The following is a 20483-nucleotide window of genomic DNA, read 5'->3' on the forward strand; positions in this document are numbered from 1 at the left end:
CTTTAACATGTACAAGTTAATATTGTGATAATTTATAAAAGTTGAAGGACATGTCTTCGTTTTATCGCATTCAAGGCGAGAAAAAGGCAATAGAAAGGTTCGCCACAAATTGTAATAAAACCATTTAGTATAAATCATTATTTTTATAGTACATATATATTGTATGAACGAAATCTATTGTTTTGTATAAAAAGCATTACGAACACACTTTGAAGTGTTGCAGAATCGATCTAGGTGAAAACGTAATCCGATATAATTTCACTGAAAAGAGATTTTTATAAATATTTTCGGGATAGATTTGAAACAGTTTTTTTAATATTCTATAACCAGGATAACCAGGGAATTTCTGGTTTAGAATCAGGGTTGTCATTTAGGTTTTTTTAATATTTCTATTACATTAAGATTCATAGTATTTAATTAAATAACATACATTTTTGGCCTAATTCAAGGGGGGTGATGGTAAATGCCCCCACCCGCCTCTTTCCCCTCCCAAATTGCGTCCCTGGGCAATAGTGTTATCTTTAAGTGTTGTTATTGCTGTGACGCTGAACATTGGTACAACTAGTCGATATGTCATTCGCATGTCGGCAGTTCATTATCATTATGTTTTAGTGCCAACTTATTTGGTTGAGCTCGCAACATTACCAGATGTCAACACAAGTAAATTGTGCTCTCCGCCGCCGCTCTATCGTTATTCCCGATTCCTTCATCGCTCTGATTACCTTCGTGACCTTCATACAATTAAAAAAAACGTTGAGAGTTATTCATGGGGTGTTCAATGTTCAACTAACAAACAAATTTCGAAAAAAGTGGACATTGTGACTTTTTCATATAAAGTCTTGAATTGTAATGTGCAACGAATTATTCGCGAAAAACGAGGCACCGTCGCAAAGCATCTTATCATGTCGCGCCATATTGTATTACTATTTTTTTATTATTACAGCTCAAACGTCGACAACCAGCAAAAATTTAAATTACCGTGCGCTTTTAACAAAAGACGACAACTTCATCCACTGCTGAATCGATCGACAACAAACATGCTTTCACAGCAGGAAAATAGTGGAAGCTTATCAAGTCAAAAAGTAATCGCCAAACGACTTCTATCTGCCAAAGACCACAAACTAAAACAGTTACAAAATCAACTATCGAATGCTCACTTCCATTTGAACGTAAGTATAGTACTTCCTGAATAACTGAAGTTACATGTACATTTATAATTTTATTGAATATATTCTCAGGAACTCTCAAACGAAAATCGTTTGTTGCGCAACTTGCAAAAGCGTTTAGATTCAGCTTTACAAAGGTACGTTCAATTTTATTGGTTAAAAGTATCGCGAATTCGACTTATAATATAATCAGAATTTAGCAATTACATAAATAGAAATGTAGATATTTTATTATATAGTTAAAAAATAATAATAAACAACATCAAAAAGCGGATGATTTCACATTATTTTTCTATATATAATAACTTTACCGAAATTTGAATAAAAATGCGAACACAACTGCGTAAGCTTTTATAAATCATAAAATATATTTTTTGATTGTTTAATTGTATCTACAGATACGAAGGCGACGACGGTGATATACCAAAACTATTGAATAGTCACGGTGAAGAAATAAAATTATGGCAGTCGAAACATAAACATTTGAAAAAACAATTCAAAGACACGTCACAGAAACTGAAAGATAAAGATAGTGAACTGCAACAGCTTAACGATGAGCACAAACGTTTATTGGCACTTAGTAAAGACATGTATGTGATTGATATATATTTTAGTATTTAGTAATTTAAGGTTTCTAGCTATAGGGGGCGTGACTTCGCAGCCAGAAATAGACCTCGGAAAGCTGGTAACAATTTATTTAGTATTACATATATCGAAACAAACTATTGTGGAAGTATATGTGCTTTTCTTCGAGCACTGGTGGAGAAGCTGGCGGTTAAATGATGTTCTCGGGATGGTCATCTGAGGTCTCTGGTAGCAGAACGTGGCAATGATCGAAGTGTCTCTCGTGTGCCGTTCTGCAGTCTGTGAGATGCTCTACAGTCTCTGCTGATGTCTCTCAATGTCTATCTCTCCTAGTCCTTTGGAGATGGGCCTTTTGTATAGTAGGTTGGCGGGGTTCCCAGCGAATCACAGCCACACATCATTTAAGTAATTGTTGCCTTCGTTTATTCAACCAACGAAATATGTCCACGCCTTTAAAGTGAAGTTTCCTAGATGGACATTTCGAAGATCAAATAATGCAAAGTGCTTTTTTTGTCGCCCAATGGCGTATTGTTTGCGCAACCGTAATGCACAAAAGAAATATAGATTCTCTCTTCGAGGGTAATTACGACGTGGTTCGACGCTTTGGTTACGTATTCCTCTTGTGCAAAGGATCGTTTGTATTTATATACTGCACGAGTATACGAAGAAGAACCACCCCCCATCCGTATTATTTTTATATTAAAAAAATACATTTATTGTACGCAGACAAAGCATGAATACATAAAAAAATATTTTGATAGAGTGCGTAACCATATGTGAATTACTTGTTGCAACTTTTCGTCGGGCCTGAAACTTTTTCCTCCCATCGCCTGTTTTAGCGATTCATATACATATGTAAAAAATCACTGGGGGCAAGTTGCAATAAAACATCTGTTTATGTCGTTATTACCAGCACGATAGTGGTATAAGTAGGTGACCATTTCTTGAAAGACCTGCGTTCGCATCTCATATGGCTGTTATTTTTATTTATTTGTATCTGGGAGATTGAAATTATTGATTATTATATAATTATAGTTTTGATCGATCATCACAGATTAGGTTTTCCTAGATTTTCCTAATCCCACGGATGAATATCGTGATGATGAATTAAAATCGAGCTAGAACGTATATATTGAATATAAAAAATCCTTTAATACTGAACTATTTCTGTTTATAGCGATAATTATTATTGCGGAGATCTACGTATGACATTGTGCTCCAAATTTACCACTCGCGTTTTGGTGAGAACTTTAAACGCCATTTTCTCGCTCTCTCGGTTTCCAGATGATCTCCAGTAATACTCAACGTTAGCTTCAAAGTACTACAAAAGTCCATGCAGACACTCAGCTGATGTGTATTCATCTTGCAGATACACTGTACAGTAAACTTGTACAGTTTACTGTACAACGTGTTGTTCCATGATCTAGGACTAATCTCAAAGTTTACTCGGTTACTTTCCTTCACGTTGTCTTCAACTGTGTTCCCTTTTTGGTGAACCTGACCTGACCGAGAAGAGTTTGCTACAAAACTCATACCATTTTAAAGCTGGACTAACAGATATGCATAATTAAGCATAACTTGTATTTGTTGGCGAATTTTATTTGGTTTCACCCCTTTACTACTTAAAAAATATCATATCATAGTGTTGATACACTTTTCTGCGACTATTTTAAGCTACTGCTGTGCTTTTGTGCTTCATGCCTGTTTCTTCACTCTAGTAAAAAAAAATTTATCGCACGTTTAAATTTTTCATATTTTGAAAAAAAAATAATAGTTTTTATCGATGATTTTAGGAAACTAGGTGAGCGTGAACATTTGCAAAAGCAAGTGGCCGATCTATACAACACTATAGATAGACAGAATGAAACTATAACAACATTGCAGAGAAAGATTTCTATAGAAGGTCGAAATTACAAGCATAAGCTGAATGCTGAGATTGCAAAGCACAAGGAGACCAAGACACAGTTTAACGACAGTATCAAGTATTGCGAAAAGCTTACAGAAATGCTAGAGGTAATTTTTTTGCATAGTTACACGTTTAATATAATTTTACTTATCCCTGTGTTCCCTATGTTCTACTGTTTTCATTAAACATCACATTCTTTTTGTTTCCAGAAAAAAGATAAATTAATTGCTGTTGCTGCTATTAGAAGAAGTCCTAAAGTAGTGAAAACAAAGATTGAAACGATCAATAAGACAGTTGATGAAGGATTAGTAAATTTTTATCTACCTCTAAATGAAAGCTCACTGCCAAATAGTCACGTATGTTATTATATTGTTATAAAGTATGTTTATAAGTTAAATAAAAATATATAATTGGTTGCAGACATCTTCAAATTTATCTATAAAATTGATTAACACATTTGGATCTACCGTCACAATAGACGAGAAGAAGAGTGAAAATACAGAATCTCAAACTCTCGTAACAACCGAAAAAGAATTACTTGTAACAAAAAATGATACTGGAACTGATATGAGCGATCTTGTATATCTAGAAAATGAGCAAATTGAAATTAAACCTATTGACAATACAATATCTAATGTTTATAAAATGAACGAAATGAAAGATAAACATAAATTATTATATGAAGAAGAGAGTACATTAGTAGAAAATATGAAGTCGAATGAAGACTTTGTAGATAACGTTGTATTAAATGACGAGTTGGAAAATATAACTGGTCATAGCAATGCAACTGTTTTGGATTTCAAGGAAGAGAAGCACGAGAGGGACTTGATAGAAGATATGTTGGACAATTTCTGCGATAATATTGTCAGCGATGCTATAGATGGGTTGACTAAAGATGATTCTAGAAATTCTTCAGTGTTACAATCGGAAAGTAAGAAGAATTCAGAGATAAATAACAATGCGAAGGGTTTGAAAAATAAAACAACAAATTTAGACGAGGAGAAGAAGAAGAAATTGTTGGCTACTTTGAACGCTATTGATAGAGGCGATGAAGATGGTTTGACTTTTGAGACATTAAAAAAAAGTAAAGCTCTAGTAAAACCGATGAATAATTATGGAAAGAGAAATTTCTTCAAATAATATAAATTTATTCTAAAGTCTTCATATCTTAAAAAAATTATTGTAGCTCGTATTTTTTATAATAAAAATTTTAATTATTCGAAAGAATTTATTTATTCTAAATTTTTAACATGGGTAATTTACAATTTCGATGCACTTTCCACCTGGTGTTACTCGGACATATTCAGTTTTATAAATGCATCCTGGTTTAACATCAATTTAGATGATTGAATTCTTAAATTTTTTTGGTCGTTGAAAGCAGTCCGTTTTCTCCACATCCTGAAATGTTTAAATAATAAATGTTATAAAATGTTAGGGAAGTTTTGAATATTAATTCTCGGATTGACTTAATATATTACATTAATAACAGCTGTCAGTTTCAGCGCAGTAAGCTAGTGCGTAACAATATACTGTGATATTTTAAATAAATATAAAATTATTATATAATATAAATTATGAATATTTTTATTAGGTCAATCCGGGATTTAAATAATGAACCGCTTTTATATCAAATCAAATATCATTGAATTTCAAAAAGCAAGTGTACTTATAGTTTATATGTTGTAAATATAAAGAGTGAGATTGAAAGAAACAAAAAAAGTTGAATTGAGCAAATCTCATATTTGATGTTGAAAAACTAATTGTGGGAAACGACGATTAATAAATTTGTTTTTAAATATGCTATATAAAGGCCTATAAATAGACGCTTCGTCAACGCGCGCACCTGCTAAATCATGTGTGAAAATGAGGGTTAGTCTTGCAGAAACAATGCGATTATAAATTAATGTCTTAATGGTTTTAATCAAATAAAAGTAATCTGAACTGAGATAGTCACACTGAAAAGGGAAATGAAATCCCATTTTCAATAAGTCACGGATTATTTTATTATAAAATTGATTTAAGAAACTGTTCCCAAGTTAACTAAATCCATTAATGTATATTTTTACTATGATTATAAATGAATAAAGAAGTATTCTTACGTTATTATAAATTAACCCCAAAATAAAATGCTTATTATGTATTTTCTTTGCTTTCCTAATATTAATCATCGTATTCTACTGTAATACTCACCACATTCTTCTGGTTTAACGCATATTTTGTTTTTGCGGACGTATCCTTTTTTGCAGAAGCAACCCTTCACACATTGCTCTGTACAAATTATATTTTTATTTTTGTTTTCGCAAGTCAATGGACAGGCAGTTCCGCATTCCTGATATTCTTCGTTCGGTCCTGTGCACTTGATTGCTGCAAATAATATTCAGAACTTGAATTTAGGTGAGTGACTATTTCAAAAATATGAACAATTCTAAACAACGAGTACAGTATCCATTAAAAAATCTAATGTACCGTACTTAACGAATTTGATTAGAAGGCGTTATTCAGTTTGGTTTTATCCAAAATCAATTGGTTTTCAATGTTTTCTGTTTACAGAAAACATTAGCTGTGTGACTTGATTGTTGATCAGGATTAAAAAAGTTTGTATGCATTTTCGCTTGCCGTTTTTTTTTTTGATAATAATAAACAAGTGGCTTTTTTACTAAATTTAATTAAAGCAAATAATTTAAATTGTGTGATTCAGTATGCATTATACATGGCGCAATTCACAATACAGCTATGAGTTGCTAAGTTATTTAAAATGAGCTGCGTAAAATGTAAACATCGACAAGAATTGAATCGCAATAACTTAAATTATATACGCTGCTCTATGTAAAAAAGTAATTTTAGAAACCAGAGACATTTTTTTCTATGAATATTCAAAACACGCCTTATTAAGAACTGATTGGATAGAGAAAAGCATCCTTTCATTACTTGAACATACATGTTTAGCATCAAAGAGCTGTTGGTGTATAAATACTTACGGCAATTCTCTGGTTTGATGCATTTTCCGTTACAATCTCTGACTAGTCCCGTCTTGCAGAAGCATCCTGATACGCACTGGAAGGTGCACATTATACTTTTTCCATAATTTTCACAGGTAGCCGGGCATGCTGTACCACACTCCATATATATTTCATCGGCAGGACATTCAGAAGCTGTATTAAAAAATAAAATTAAAAAAAATTGTTTTTAAGAACATAAAAGATTAACTGAAAAGTAATGTTCTTACGACAGTCTTCAATTAGAATGCAAACACCATTGTTGAGTATATAACCTTCTTTACAGAAACATCCATAAACGCATTGCTTTGTACATGCAGGATTTCTGTTATCGCATGTTGCTGGACATACAGAGCCACATTTGTACACTTCGTTATCACCACATGGCTTAGCTGTTTAAAAAAGGTTATATGAAATAAATTGAAATACTACAATATAAATTCATATATAGTATCATAGAATATGTCAAAATTATGTATATATATATATATATATATATATATATATATATATATATATATATATATATATATATATATATATATATATATATATATATATTAATATTACAATCTGTATTATTCTCGGAAGATAAATCAATTACGAACTGATCTACTAAAAAAATAATTAAAAATATAAATATGCACGAAAGATTTAAAAATAAATATATACAATAAACAAGGGAATGTGCGTGAAAGGCCGTTTAGATCAAAATATGTGCGCGTTGCCATGGAGAGAAGAAAAAACATTGACCCAGTGCTTTCAAAATATATATTTTAAACCAAAGCGACCGATCGACCGCGAGAGCTAGCAGATAGATGGCCCCTCTCCGACCTGACCTGCCGAACTACACAGGGCCATAACTATGGTAAGATGCATCAGAATAAACACATGTTATCGATTAGTAATCCCCAACAACGGTTCAACATTCTTATATTATTATATAACCATTAGTGTTCAATAAACATTATCAAGCCTCGAATAGCATCTCAATTTTAGCCAAACAAGTCTATACATACAACGGTAGAAGGGAATAGCCACAAATAGTACAAATCTTTCTGCTAGCGTTCTCCAAAGAGCGATTTTAGCACCTTACTATTTACGAGTGATTTGTCAACTAAACCACATAAATTGTAATTTACTAGTATAAAAATTTAATCGAGTTAAAATTATTTTAAAATGACTTTCATTGAAATTGTCGTATTAAACTCGTAAATGGAAAAAACTTTACCATCAACAAATTAGCTAAAGTGTATAGTCTAACTTTAGATTCTAAATTTCGATCAGAAAAACATGATTACCTTCCATATCGTAAAGACAAATATTAAAATAATGTTTAATTTATAAAACTAAAAAAAATAAAAGCTTGAGACCACCAAAATATTTATCTAAAAATTGCAGCAATTGCTCTATGGTTTATATAATTTGATCTACTAGCCCAGGGGTCGGCAAAGTGCGGCTCCGGAGCCGCATGCGGCTCTTTGGCTCCTTGAGTGCGGCTCTTGCACAAATATCCACGGGCACGGGCGCTAATTCTGGTCAAGTGTCCTTTCCATGCAACGTTGAATGTATGCGTGAGCGTTGATGTAGTACATGTTTCGTCCGGTAGGGGCGCAGCGCAGCGTAGTAGTATGACAGTTGTCAATCTGCGTATTTGGTGGCTACAGACGGAGCCAAAAGTATGATCGGCGTCAGAAAAGAGTTTGTTGCAATTTTGAAAGAAAAAATTAATCACGAGATATTGGTTTATCATTGCATTATTCACCAAGAAGCGCTTTGTGCGCAGACATTTCCGGAAGAAATTAGTAAAGTTATGAGATTAGTGATCACGATTATCAACTCCATTGTAGCTAAAGCTCTTAATCTCATCAATTCAAAGAATTTTTAGTTGAAATGGAGAGTGAGTACGCTTCATAACAAGGTTCGATGATTATCAAATGGGAACGTTTTAAAACGTTTCGCGTCCCTATTGCCAGATATTGAAGCATTTCTCCTTGAGAAGGGAGATCCAGAAATTACAGACAATTAGTGGATCCAAAACTTTCATTTAATGGTAGACGTTACGTCTCATCTAAGTCAGCTTAACCGTAAAATACAAGGAAAAGGAAGCACAATTTTTTCGATGTTAGAGGAAGTCATTTCATTCGAAAACAAATTATCCCTTTTTGCTCAAGATTTTGAAAGGGAAACATTGTTTCACTTTCCGAGCCTGCTGAAGCATCGCCAAGAAAATAATTACTCTATTGACAAACACCATTTCAAAACAACAATTTTAAATATGAGGGAAGCTATTTCTTAGCAGATTTCAGGAGTTTAAAAACAGCAAAGCGACCTTAGCATTCGTCAAAAATCCTATTAATGCTACAATAACTTAGTTTAAATTTTCTCCTTTTGGCATTGACATTGATAACTTTGAAATACAATTGCAGGATTTAAAAAACAAGGAAATATAGAGCTCTAAATTTCAGCGTCTTTGTATTGATTTGGAAATATTGGAGAAGAACGAGTGTGATCTTAGTTCACAACACAAGTGGTCTGCTTTGAAAGACCTGGAGAATGAAGACATGATCATTTTCAACGTCTGGAAAAGTATTCCTGACTTACGATCAGCTGAAAAAACTTGCGTTTGCTGTTCTTTCCCTTTTTGGTTCTACATATTCATGCGAACAATCCTTTTCAAGCATGAACTTTATCAAGAGTAAACTGAGAAGTCGTCTTATTGATGAGAACCTGGAATCATGCCTAAAATTAAAGACAACAATATATAAACCTGACTTACTGAAACTTTCCAAGGAGATGCAAGGCATTGTTCGCATTAAGTGTTTGTCAGTCATTGTCATGATTTAAATTTATGGATACCTTACTTTCATATTATTGTTTATCAACGAATAAGTCTTTATTAAGTGTGAAATCAAGTTTTATTCAGTGTACCTGTAATTCAATGAAGGTCTAAAATTATAATAAAGGTTTACTAAATTGAAAAACAGATTTGGCTCTCAGAACTATTTTGAATCGTTGTAATGTACATATTTGGCTCTTCGGCCAATAAGTTTGCCGACCACTGTACTAGCCCATAACATTACAATAAAAGAAGGTACCCTTTTTGGACACAATAATTAATTGAAAAATAAATTCTCTTTGCTTTAAAAATAAATATAAGAGTGGTAAATGAACAAATAGATCACTAGCTAAATGTCTTTTTATAAGAAATGGAACAAAAATAATTTTATCGCCACCTCTTTTTATCTTTTTATTTACAAATTTAACGTTTTAATTTCACTTTTTATACTTCGCTAAAATGTTACGCCAAAGCTAGGATCGTGTATTAAGTTGTTCTATTATATATAATATATCTCTTGGTTGCCTTCAACTATAACTAATTTTTTTACACATACATATACTTTTATAATATAGATATTACGTAATCATTAATTTCCATAACTTACGACATTGTTCCAATAATATGCAATTTCCGTTCACATCCTTCACGTATCCTTTTTTACACTGACAGCCTCTGATCATACATGCTCTTCTACAAGGGAAAAATTCAGGATTTTCACAAGTCCCACCAGGACATGGGTTTGGACAACTGACCAATTCAGCATTAGGATCAGAACAGCCTGAAAATCATAAAATACATTTTTTTTAGATGTTTGTTAAACAGTGTGGCTAGATAATGAATGACAAGTCCACGTTTTATTAATTCAATTTGCTATAATTTTTTATGTTTGCTAACTTTGATCAAAAAATTAATTGTTTGTATTTTATCATGCTGAGCAAATATGACCCAATATTATGGCTTTTTTAAAACAATGAGTCAACGTTAGATTTACTACACAATGACGGTATATAAATAGTATATAATTAATATATATTTTGACTAATATTCGGAGAGAAAGTAAAAATTGTAATATTTGTATGTAGAGATACACAGTCCATAAAATAAATCTCAAGCATTTTATTTTGAGATAACAATACTATAATACCTTTAGAACGCCCCTTTATTTATTTTTTAATATAGTCACCATAAATTTAGTATTATTATTATTAGATATTAATTTATTATAATTTACGGACTGACTCTTTATTGTACGTATTTATTTTACGTGTTTTTAAGTTGAAGTAAAAAATATTTTTCTGATTTAGGATGGCTATCAATTCAGCATGCGTCATAAACATATCAATATGACTTGCGTCAAAACGAAAATGATTATAAATCATATTTTTGTTTGAAGTGACTAATATTTTGACAACGAGATATTATTGTCATTTCCTTCTCGGTGTCAATAATTATTGTGACGTGTCGCATGCCGCATTGATGGGCTCAGGCATCTGTCGTGTCAAATACACAAATTATTCATAAACTTACTACATTGCTCCGGTTCGACGCATTCTCCATTTTCAATATCTCTTACATATCCTGGAGCACATTCGCATCTCGGTATGCATACTGTCTCTATTGGCTGAGCACAGTCAACGACTATTCCTGATAAATAACTAGCGCAAGTTGCTTCTGGGGGGCAATTTGAAGGGCAGAGATTGTAAACTTGATTCTTTCCAGGGCATTGCTTAGCTGTGAAAAACATTTTAGTTAATAAAATCCTATTTTTTAAAAATATTTTATAGAAACACACGGCAGTCTTTTATAGGTATGCAAATATTTTTGTAATTTCTCGCAAATCCTGGTTTGCAATAGCACATTTCGTTGCACATAATATTGACGATGGGGCAAGGTTTTCCCAAAGTGGCACAAGTGGTATCACAAGCTGAACCGCAGTCAAAGAATTCATTCCGACCCTTGCAAGTAGCTATTTTCAAAACAATGTTTATTTATTATATATTATAATAATATTCACATTTAATAACTTACGGCATTTTTTAGGCAATATACATCTGCCTCTATAGTCTCTCACATATCCTTTCTTACAAACGCAAGCACCAGTCGTTAAGCACAGTTTTTTGCATTTTTTTTTTGATTTTTTGTTTTTGCATGTTTTTGGACAAACGTCTCCGCATGGGTTGAATATCATATTTGGCAAGGGACATTGTTGGGCTAAAATATACCTCATAAGTTATTTTATAATTTTTTATGATTGAAAAATGTACTCTTCTATTTATTCTATTCGATTTCTTACTCACTGCATCACTAATGATATTTTACAGAACTTTCTACTATGGTTGCATTAATGAGGCACACTTATCAATAAAATATTCAATGCAATCTTGAGAAGCTTACAATTACACCAAATTCATTTAATCAATTGACTATACGAAGATAATGGCTAAAGAATAAGTTAATAATTTATTGAATCGTTTGCTGGGTTGCTTGAATGAACGTCATTATACATAGATATGTGATTGAGGCATTGAACCTCACTTGCAGGGTCGGCCCGAGAGACATTTGGGCGGTCGTCCGGAGCATTAGCCCCAAAAGTTGCGCCAATTACTACAAATGGGGGTGCCATTTAATTATATTTAACAAGGTATCGATATCTCATCGATTTCTTAAAAAAAATCGGAGATGGATGTTAAACAAAATTTTCCATGACGACCTTTTTTAGCTTTCTCAGAAAAAAATTCACAAATGACAATTGTTTTTTTAGCCGGGGTGCTAAGCATTCTCGAGCTGGCCCTGTGCGATAGTGTGTTTATTATCAGAATTTTATCGATTCCTAGCAATTTTCATTTAAGATTGAGTCGGCTTTAATATAAAAAAGTCACTAGCTATGAAGATCATTGCTTCATTCATATAGAAAATAAAATATTAAGTTAGACAATTCAGAAATGATTAGCAAGAAATTCGAAGTCTTGTAAATTTTTATTCTAAAAAGCAGGCGCGTATGGTGAGATGCATTACCTTTCGCTCGCTCGCGTGTTAAGTGACGAGAGTGAGTGAGAGAGAAGAACGTGCGAAACGCATGTAACGCACGGCCTTATATCTCACTCACTCTGGTCACTAAACAAGCAAGCGAGCGAAAGGGAACATATCTCGCCGTACGCGCCTGCTAAAAAGTAGCCTCATCAGGAGTGAGTGGCGCTAGTATATGCATCATAGGAATAAAAGTATTTGATTGTCAATTAAAACCGGAAAGGTACAACTTATTTTATTTGGATAAAGAATAGAGACAAAAATAATTCAACTGCTAAATAGAAAAATATTTGCGAAATGGTGAATTCACGACTTAGAAAAACATTCAATGTGATCAATAAAAAACCTCATATTGCCATTTTATGACCACGATGTTTATGACTTGTTTTCCATGACCATAAAGTTTATAATATAAAATAAAACATACTTCGTGATTTTTTTTATGATCATGATGTTCATAATAAAAGAGTCGTGCATCTTTAGCACATATTATGTTCTTCAGTTTTATATTGATGTTTTACTATTTCTAGATACATTATTTGTTGACCAAATAATAATAATAAAGCGAAAACACTTTAATCTGTCGAGCACAATGAATGCTATTTGCATTATTTTATTTGCTATTTGAAAAACGTCTTGTGTAATTTTTATAGACTTAGTTTTATCTAAACGTTTATATTTATATATCTATGTATATATAATTCCAAAAAAGTTGATCCTGAAGAAAATCGTTTCCGAAGATCGAGTTGAACTCTTGATTTTGGATGTCAAAGATGGACTAGGGTTGATGTGAAGGGGGAAGCGGCTGCTTTTTTAATAATCCTAATCTTTTGATGGTCAGCGTAGCTCTACTTGCGAGCTTGTAGGAACCTTCTTGCTTCCCAAGTCGGGGGCATCCAGTCCAAGTTATTGTTGGAAGTAAAGTGCTGATGCGCGCTACATATGCGCTTATATACGCTTGGTCTCATTGGATGAGGTTTATTTGCTCGCTCACTCTCGACGCGACGGGCAATTACGAAGAATTGGGGGTGTAATTAGATTTGATTATTTTCATCACCTTCCTTATTAGAATATTTGCATAACTATCACATTTTAAATAGGTGGAGATTTATCAAAATCTTACTTGTCATTTCGTTGCGTTCGTCAAATACAAAAGCATTTATACTAGCAAAGACCCTGAAAGGCCGTTGGAGTTACTTTTACCTAATCCCTTGAATCTATGATTGTTACGAACAAAATGTATTTGTCGGCGTGTCATAAACATTAGTGACATTTTATTTATTGCGCTTTTAACGCATATTACGACAAGCTTTTTTTTAATGGGCAGTGTGTAAATTCCAATAAAAGCTTTATACCTGACTTGTCCGCATTACTCGTAAACTTTTTAAATATACTTTTAACAATGACCACTACACTTAACATTAAAATAATAATTTAGGTAAACTTACGGCATGACTCCTTCGGGATGCACACGCCGTTTTTATCCCTCAAATATCCAGTCTTGCAGACACATCTTGGAGAACATTCCCGTACAACAGCAGTACACATCAAAGGATCATATAAGCTCTCACATCGCTCGTCTAAGCAATCAGGAGGACAGGGATCATAAACTTCGTTTATACCAGTGCACTTTATGGACGCTAAATTACAAATAAATAACTTAGTACATTTGGATTCACAATTAAGCATATATTAATATTATACAAGATATATGACTCACGGCATTTTTTGATTGGAATGCAAATTCCATTAGAGTTTCTTCTGTAGTTAAATTTGCATTTACAAGCTGGTTTGCATGGTAATTTTGCACACTTGAACATTTTTCCAATTGCGTCGCAAGTTTGTGGAGGACAGGAATAATAGCATAAGTCGAGCACTTCATTTTTCTTGCAATCTGAAAGGATGTGGTTATGAATGATTTTTTAACATTAAAAAAAAATCTAATTCGTACCGCATTCTTCTGGAGGAACGCAGACGCCTTTGGAGTTACGGAAGAAACCAGGTTTACAGTCGCAACCAGGATTACACACCAAGAAGTTGCAGGTTATGTCTTGGCCTAATGTTGCACAAGTCTCGCAACAAGGGCAAACGCAACTTGTATATGCTTCGTTCTTTCCTGGGCATTTTCTATTATCTGAAATATAATTTTATATTAAGATTTTTGATATTAAGAAAGAAAAATGATAATCTTACCACAGTCTTCAGGCTTTACGCATATCCCTTTTTGATTTCTGATATATCCATCTTCACAAATACACCCGGGTGTACATATAGGTTTACAAGCTAAGTTCATATCGTACGTATCGCAATTTTTTTGACACGAATTATTACCGCATTCTGAATACACCTCGTGTTTTCCAGGGCATTTTTTTACTGAAAAATATATTTTTTAATGTATTTTTAAGATTTATCACAATAATATAAATTCACGACTTACCACAATTTTTTTCTTTGACGCATTCACCAAAAGCATTTCTCAAATAACCAGGCTTGCAAATGCATCCTGGATAGCAGCCTGGAGCAGGATCGCAAACTTGGATCAAATTCGGATTTTCACATGTGTTTTGACATCCATGAGCACTGCATTCGGAAAATATTTCATTTTTTTGGCATGTATCTGTAATTAAACAATTAATAATTTTAAGACCTTTTAGAGAAAAACAACTCTGACTAAAAAAACCAGCTAAATAATAAGTATATATTAATAATATGCAATGAACTCTGCAATGATTCATCTTTGTGAAACCAATGGTTATTATTTTTAATTATATGTACTTACAACATGTGCAAACAGGAACACAAACGCCTTTATTGTTTCTCAAGAATCCTTCTTTACAAATACATCCTGGATAGCATCCTGCTGCGTAGCTGCAAGATGCGATCCTGTTTGGTTCTTCGCATGTATTTTGGCAAGGATGGTTATCGCACTCGCTGTAAACCTCGTTTAATCCGCATGTCTTGCAATCTAAACATTTTAATTAATTCTTATGTATTAATTCATTTTTTTTTTATTACACATATACCGTTATTTGTACCTGCAAAATTTAAGTGAACCTCAAAAAACGACGTTTTATAAAAAAAAACTATATTTTTGAGTTAAATTATTTAAAATAAAAAACAGCAATTTCTCTAAAATCTATAATTTTATTTTTTAATTTTACTAAATATTAGTAAATATATGTATATACATATATATAATTAATTTTAACATCTATCGCAAATTGCCCAAAATACGTGTCTCTAAGTATTACCATTAAAAGCACATCTTTTTTGTATATATTATAGTACATATTACAAATATTTTATTCTAAAATTTAAAAATGAAATATTTTATGGTTAAAATCACTTTTTAACATCTAATATAATTAGGTGCACATGGAGAAAGCTCAAATCCAAATAACAAGATAATAAACCCCCTCAAAGAAATTGTTTTTTTCCCTGTCACTGAATTTTAATTAATAGCTAGCTGTATATTTTTCATGAAATATAAATAATTTTTATAATGGTTTCGTTTAATCGAATTGGAGAAAATATATCATTAATATTATATACATACTATTAGGCAAAAAATATATTAAACAAATTGAAGGTTGAACACTGAGTTCAGTTTGGAAAACAAAATTACAATAAATTTAAAATTTAGAACTTACCGCAATCTTTCGGAAGAACGCATTTTCCATCTGTATTCCTCAAGTATCCTTCTCGGCAAATGCATCCAGGATTGCAAATACCTTTGCAAGCCCAGGATAGAGTAGGATTTTCACATGTGTTTTGACATCCATTATTTCCACACTCTGAATACTCTTCATTCTGACCACATCCTAAATTAAAAATAAAATTAAATACCAATTTATGACGAGTGTTAATTTTTTTCTTATAAATGAATATTTATTTTATTTTAAAAATTAAACACATCGTTAACATTGATTGCTGAAAAATTAAATTTAGTCGCGAAGTAAGAAAATTTATGCTATCAATATAAAAAAAATCAGATCAGAACATCAGTTAAGACAATTATTCTTTGAGTTTACATTTTTAATTAAATTCTAATTCTTTGCTCGATTTTAACACGACATAATAAATACTTTTAAAATAATTAACTCACCACAATATTTTGGAAGAACACATTTTCCGTTGGCATCCCTCAAATATCCTTCCGCACAAATGCATCCAGGAATACACGGACCTTTGCAAATTGTGGATAAAGTAGGATTTTCGCATGTGTTTTGACAGCCATTATTTCCACATACTGAATACACTTCATTCTCACCACATCCTAAATTAAAAATATTTTTTTTATATATTTATAAATGAGTAACAAATATTATTATAATTCCAAGAAAAATGTATTTTATGTATGTATAAAGACAATAAATCTTAAAGATGAATGACTTTTTTTGAGTTTATATAATTTATTTCAATTCTAATCCATTGCTATTTTTAAATATAGTTCACGAGTGATTTTTCTACGTTCATTTGTACTATGATAGAATTTATATACAGTTTTATTGTGCAAAAATACAATAGTCAGTTCCAAGGTCAATCACTGAGCATAAAATTAAAATGACATAACATAACCTTTAAAATAAATAACTTACCACAATGACATGGAAGAACGCATTTTCCATTTTTGTCCTTTAGGTATCCTTCAGCGCAAATGCATCCGGGGGTACAAATACCTTTGCAAACCCAGGATAGAGTAGGATTTTCACATGTGTTTTGACATCCATTATTTCCACATTCTGAATACACTTCATTCTCACCACAGGCTAAATTCAAAAATAAAATGTAAAACAATTATAATAATAATAAATTACAAACTAACAACCTGGTGCACAAGTAGTGTGACTGTAAACTGTGGCTAAAGATAGAGTCAAAAAACAGAATAGAAAACTTAGACCCATCTTCGGTGTTTGGTCAACGAAGACTATTTAAAAAAAAATAAAACAAATTAAATAGACACTGCACAGCGTTAAACCAGAACTGCACGACTCGTAAATCACGACTTGCTGTTTTTATTGCGCCTTTTTATATATTAGTTTATATGTTCAGGTTGCGCGTGTTTACACTTATGATTAATTTGTTATTGTAGCGTTTCCCAATTTTTTCCAAAAAGATTATTTTTTGAACTTTTACATACCGACTAATTAGTTTCGGTTAAGAATCTGTCAAATTTATATTAGCTAATACGAGCCCCAGGCAAAGCATATCCTGCGCGTGACGAGAAAATTCATTATTGAAATCCGCACGCATTGCATACATCACTGCTATGGGTTGGGTAGCACATTTTTAAAGAAAATATTTAGTCGATTATTAATAAGTACAAACATTACCCGTTTATTGAATTTTAAGCACAGTGAACTAACAATATATACATATTAATTAAATAACTGTGATTAACCTATTCTCTAATTAAAGATATAAATAGCAATGGAATATAATGTTTCTTTCACATTAGAATCGCCAAATAATCTAGAGAGAATTTAATAGTATGTAATATTTTATTTAAATTATTCATGCTTTATATCTTAAAAAAATGGATATGTTTGAGAGTTTCGGTGCCCTTCTTTCTTGTAAGCAGGCTCTCTGGGGGTGCCAAAGAAAATCATTTATAGAGTTATATCGTTACTTACCGATCATGTCATTTGGACTTATATTATTATTTTTTTCGTCTGTAGCATATATTTGCCGTCACAGTAATAACTCTAAATAAATATAAAATATTTTTCCTTATGAAAATATTTAAATGCTGATATTGAAACGGATAAAAACAGGATATGATATTTTATGTGTAAGTATACATTTAACTGTGACAACAGCAGCAAATTCATATTATAGTAACTATCCACTTCAGACCCTCCAAAAAACCATAATATTAATATTTAGAATTTATTAAGAATTTTTTTTATTGAGAATCAATATATTTGCTGTATTATTGTATTGGTAATTTATGACTTTGTTTACGTTGTCACTAAATGACTAGATGTATATTATATACGACGGTTATGCAAACTTATCGATTATGAATTATGGATCATTCCTTAAATAACAGATTATTCACACACAAAAAAAGGTGTTGAATAAAAATCTATAAATATAACGTGTGTGTCTATATTGAATGGTATGATTGAATGGGTTACTTAAGAATTAAAAGCAAACACTATTTATTACATATTCATTGTTTTTGAATTGGGACAATATAATTTTAATTATAGAAATCTTGGTTATATCTATAATTTATGGATTCTGGATTTCTATGTATATTTTATTTATATGTGTATATGTAAATCACAGATACATTTGTTTTTATAATTTTTTATTAAAAGTATTTTAAAATTTTTTTCATTTTTCCAAAAATATGTACCTTTTTTATTACAAATTTAAGGTTTTAGAAATAAGTCAAGTGAATAAAGTACTAAATTCTGGATTATCAATCGAACAATAAATTCTCAATTAACAGTAAAAACATTTAAAGAGATGAACAATATGGAAATAAAAGTTTTATTACTTGAATTTTAAAGAATACCTATAGTCCTGATTTTAATACAGATCATTACTTTTATGGGCGCAGAGTTATATTATATTAAGCAAAAAGACGATGCAGAAAAATTAATAAAATCATAAGATGACTAAAATAAAAGCCCCAAAACAGTTATTTAAAGTATTTTTTAAGCATACAGCAAAAAATACTATATCAAAATGACGACACCTGACACATAAATAATAAAAACGAACATCAAATCTATTTTGCACCAAGTTAATAAAAAAAATATACTTAACTCTGTGGTTTATGTATAAAAACAAATATAATGTTTTATTTTGAATAACACGTAATGTATTCAATAATACGGTTAAATCTAGATGTATAAATATGTTACATTAATAAATCTCTATTAAGCATGTGCTATTTTAAGACTGATTCATAATTTATCATCGATATGTTTGCACAATCATATTATATATAGTCTTTAGTTGACAATGTAAACAAAGTCATAAATTAATCTTACAATAACGCAGCAAATATACCGATTTTAAATAAATACTGGAATATTTTCCGCAAAAAATAGTATTTATTTAATAATACAATATGAGTATGTTGCATTAGAAGAACTGCAAACTGAAAATTATTTCATTAAATTGCAATTTTCAAGATGTTTCTTGTGTACTCAAATGGGCCAAAATATTAAATTTATAGAAAATATCAGCTACTTGAAAATAATCTTTAAACTTTACTGGTTTATTATTATTATTATTTGTATTGCCAAAAAATTATAGATACCAGTAAAACTACTTTTTTTATTTTTGTTTTAGGTTAATGTGTTTAAATTTCGGCGGAAATTAAAAAAACTCTTTAAGAAAGTAGGATCGAGAAGTTCAAAAATCACTTATGTTTTTCAAAAAAAAATATAAAAATTAGAGACATATTCTGAAACATATTTCATGTTTGAGGAACATGAAATATGAAAAATTAACTGGTTGAGTTCGATTTTTAATATTCTGTACTTACTATTTATTACATATACATATAGTTTCGATGCGTTTTTCTAAAAAAATTAATATCAGTTTGATGCACTGAATGAAACTGCCTATATATTATATCTAGAACATTTCATTGTCCTTGATTAATGAGTGCTTTTAAAATGTTTGTGTCTTAATACAGTTTAATATTAGTTTTTGTATATTTTACCAATCCTTTTTTGCTTATTCAAATTAATTTCTTGAATACAACGGATTGCTACAAATTTTTGTACATACTAAACGCATTTTACTTTTTGACTGAGGAGCTTATAAGTTCTCTAATTGTATTTTGCATTAATTTTGTTGTTATATTTATTTAAATAGAAAACATAAAATACAACAGTCCAAAGTTAAATTTTCGCTTCAACTTCTAAACATTTAGTTTTTTTAAATGCATCTTATTGTTCTTATGGTAAATTCAATTATTTGTAGCTATTTTTAAT

At 31.1% G+C, this 20483-nt stretch overlaps 2 protein-coding genes across 3 annotated transcripts; one reads left to right on the forward strand and one right to left on the reverse strand.

Moving 5' to 3' along the window:
* The first annotated feature begins 511 nt into the window (after window positions 1–511).
* On the forward strand, window positions 512–4881 carry LOC148226115 (uncharacterized). The gene is made up of 5 exons (XM_088204618.1): window positions 512–1169; window positions 1239–1303; window positions 1565–1756; window positions 3545–3764; window positions 3867–4881. The coding sequence occupies exons 1-5, from the start codon at window positions 582–584 to the stop codon at window positions 4065–4067; spliced, it is 1266 nt and encodes a 421-aa protein (XP_088060744.1). The 5' UTR covers window positions 512–581; the 3' UTR covers window positions 4068–4881.
* Window positions 4872–17525, reverse strand: LOC148226116 (zonadhesin-like). 2 transcript variants are annotated; one of them, XM_088204616.1, is made up of 18 exons: window positions 17351–17525; window positions 17121–17291; window positions 16628–16798; window positions 16173–16343; window positions 15302–15487; window positions 14960–15139; window positions 14716–14895; window positions 14474–14656; window positions 14243–14416; window positions 13971–14162; window positions 11524–11706; window positions 11288–11461; window positions 11023–11226; window positions 10100–10273; window positions 6884–7045; window positions 6636–6809; window positions 5848–6021; window positions 4872–5055 (listed from the first exon to the last, which is right to left on the reverse strand). In XM_088204616.1, exons 1-18 carry the CDS (start codon window positions 17424–17426, stop codon window positions 5012–5014), a joined length of 2973 nt encoding a protein of 990 aa, XP_088060742.1. In that variant the 5' UTR covers window positions 17427–17525; the 3' UTR covers window positions 4872–5011. The 2 variants fall into 2 exon arrangements, with proteins under 2 accessions (XP_088060742.1, XP_088060743.1); XM_088204617.1 differs by lacking the exons at window positions 11288–11461; window positions 11524–11706.
* Between the last annotated feature and the right edge of the window lie 2958 nt (window positions 17526–20483).

The sequence above is a fragment of the Plectrocnemia conspersa genome, unplaced genomic scaffold, assembly GCF_051122295.1.
Source record: "Plectrocnemia conspersa isolate PC_06_02 unplaced genomic scaffold, ASM5112229v1 ptg000014l, whole genome shotgun sequence".
NCBI classification, from domain to species: domain Eukaryota; kingdom Metazoa; phylum Arthropoda; class Insecta; order Trichoptera; family Polycentropodidae; genus Plectrocnemia; species Plectrocnemia conspersa.

What these genes read in the sequence shown, in the direction of transcription:
- LOC148226115 (XM_088204618.1), top strand. Translation starts at nt 582, where the DNA reads ATGTCGGCAGTTCATTATCATTATGTTTTAGTGCCAACTTATTTGGTT. An exon ending in ATGCTCACTTCCATTTGAAC is followed by an intron (nt 1,170 to 1,238) that starts GTAAGTATAGTA and finishes ATATATTCTCAG; the next exon opens with GAACTCTCAAACGAAAATCG. An exon ending in AGCTTACAGAAATGCTAGAG is followed by an intron (nt 3,765 to 3,866) that starts GTAATTTTTTTG and finishes TTTTGTTTCCAG; the next exon opens with AAAAAAGATAAATTAATTGC.
- LOC148226116 (XM_088204616.1), bottom strand. Translation starts at nt 17,426, where the DNA reads ATGGGTCTAAGTTTTCTATTCTGTTTTTTGACTCTATCTTTAGCCACA. An exon ending in CGTTCTTCCATGTCATTGTG is followed by an intron (nt 16,799 to 17,120) that starts GTAAGTTATTTA and finishes TTTTTAATTTAG; the next exon opens with GATGTGGTGAGAATGAAGTG. An exon ending in CGTAAAGCCTGAAGACTGTG is followed by an intron (nt 14,657 to 14,715) that starts GTAAGATTATCA and finishes ATTATATTTCAG; the next exon opens with ATAATAGAAAATGCCCAGGA.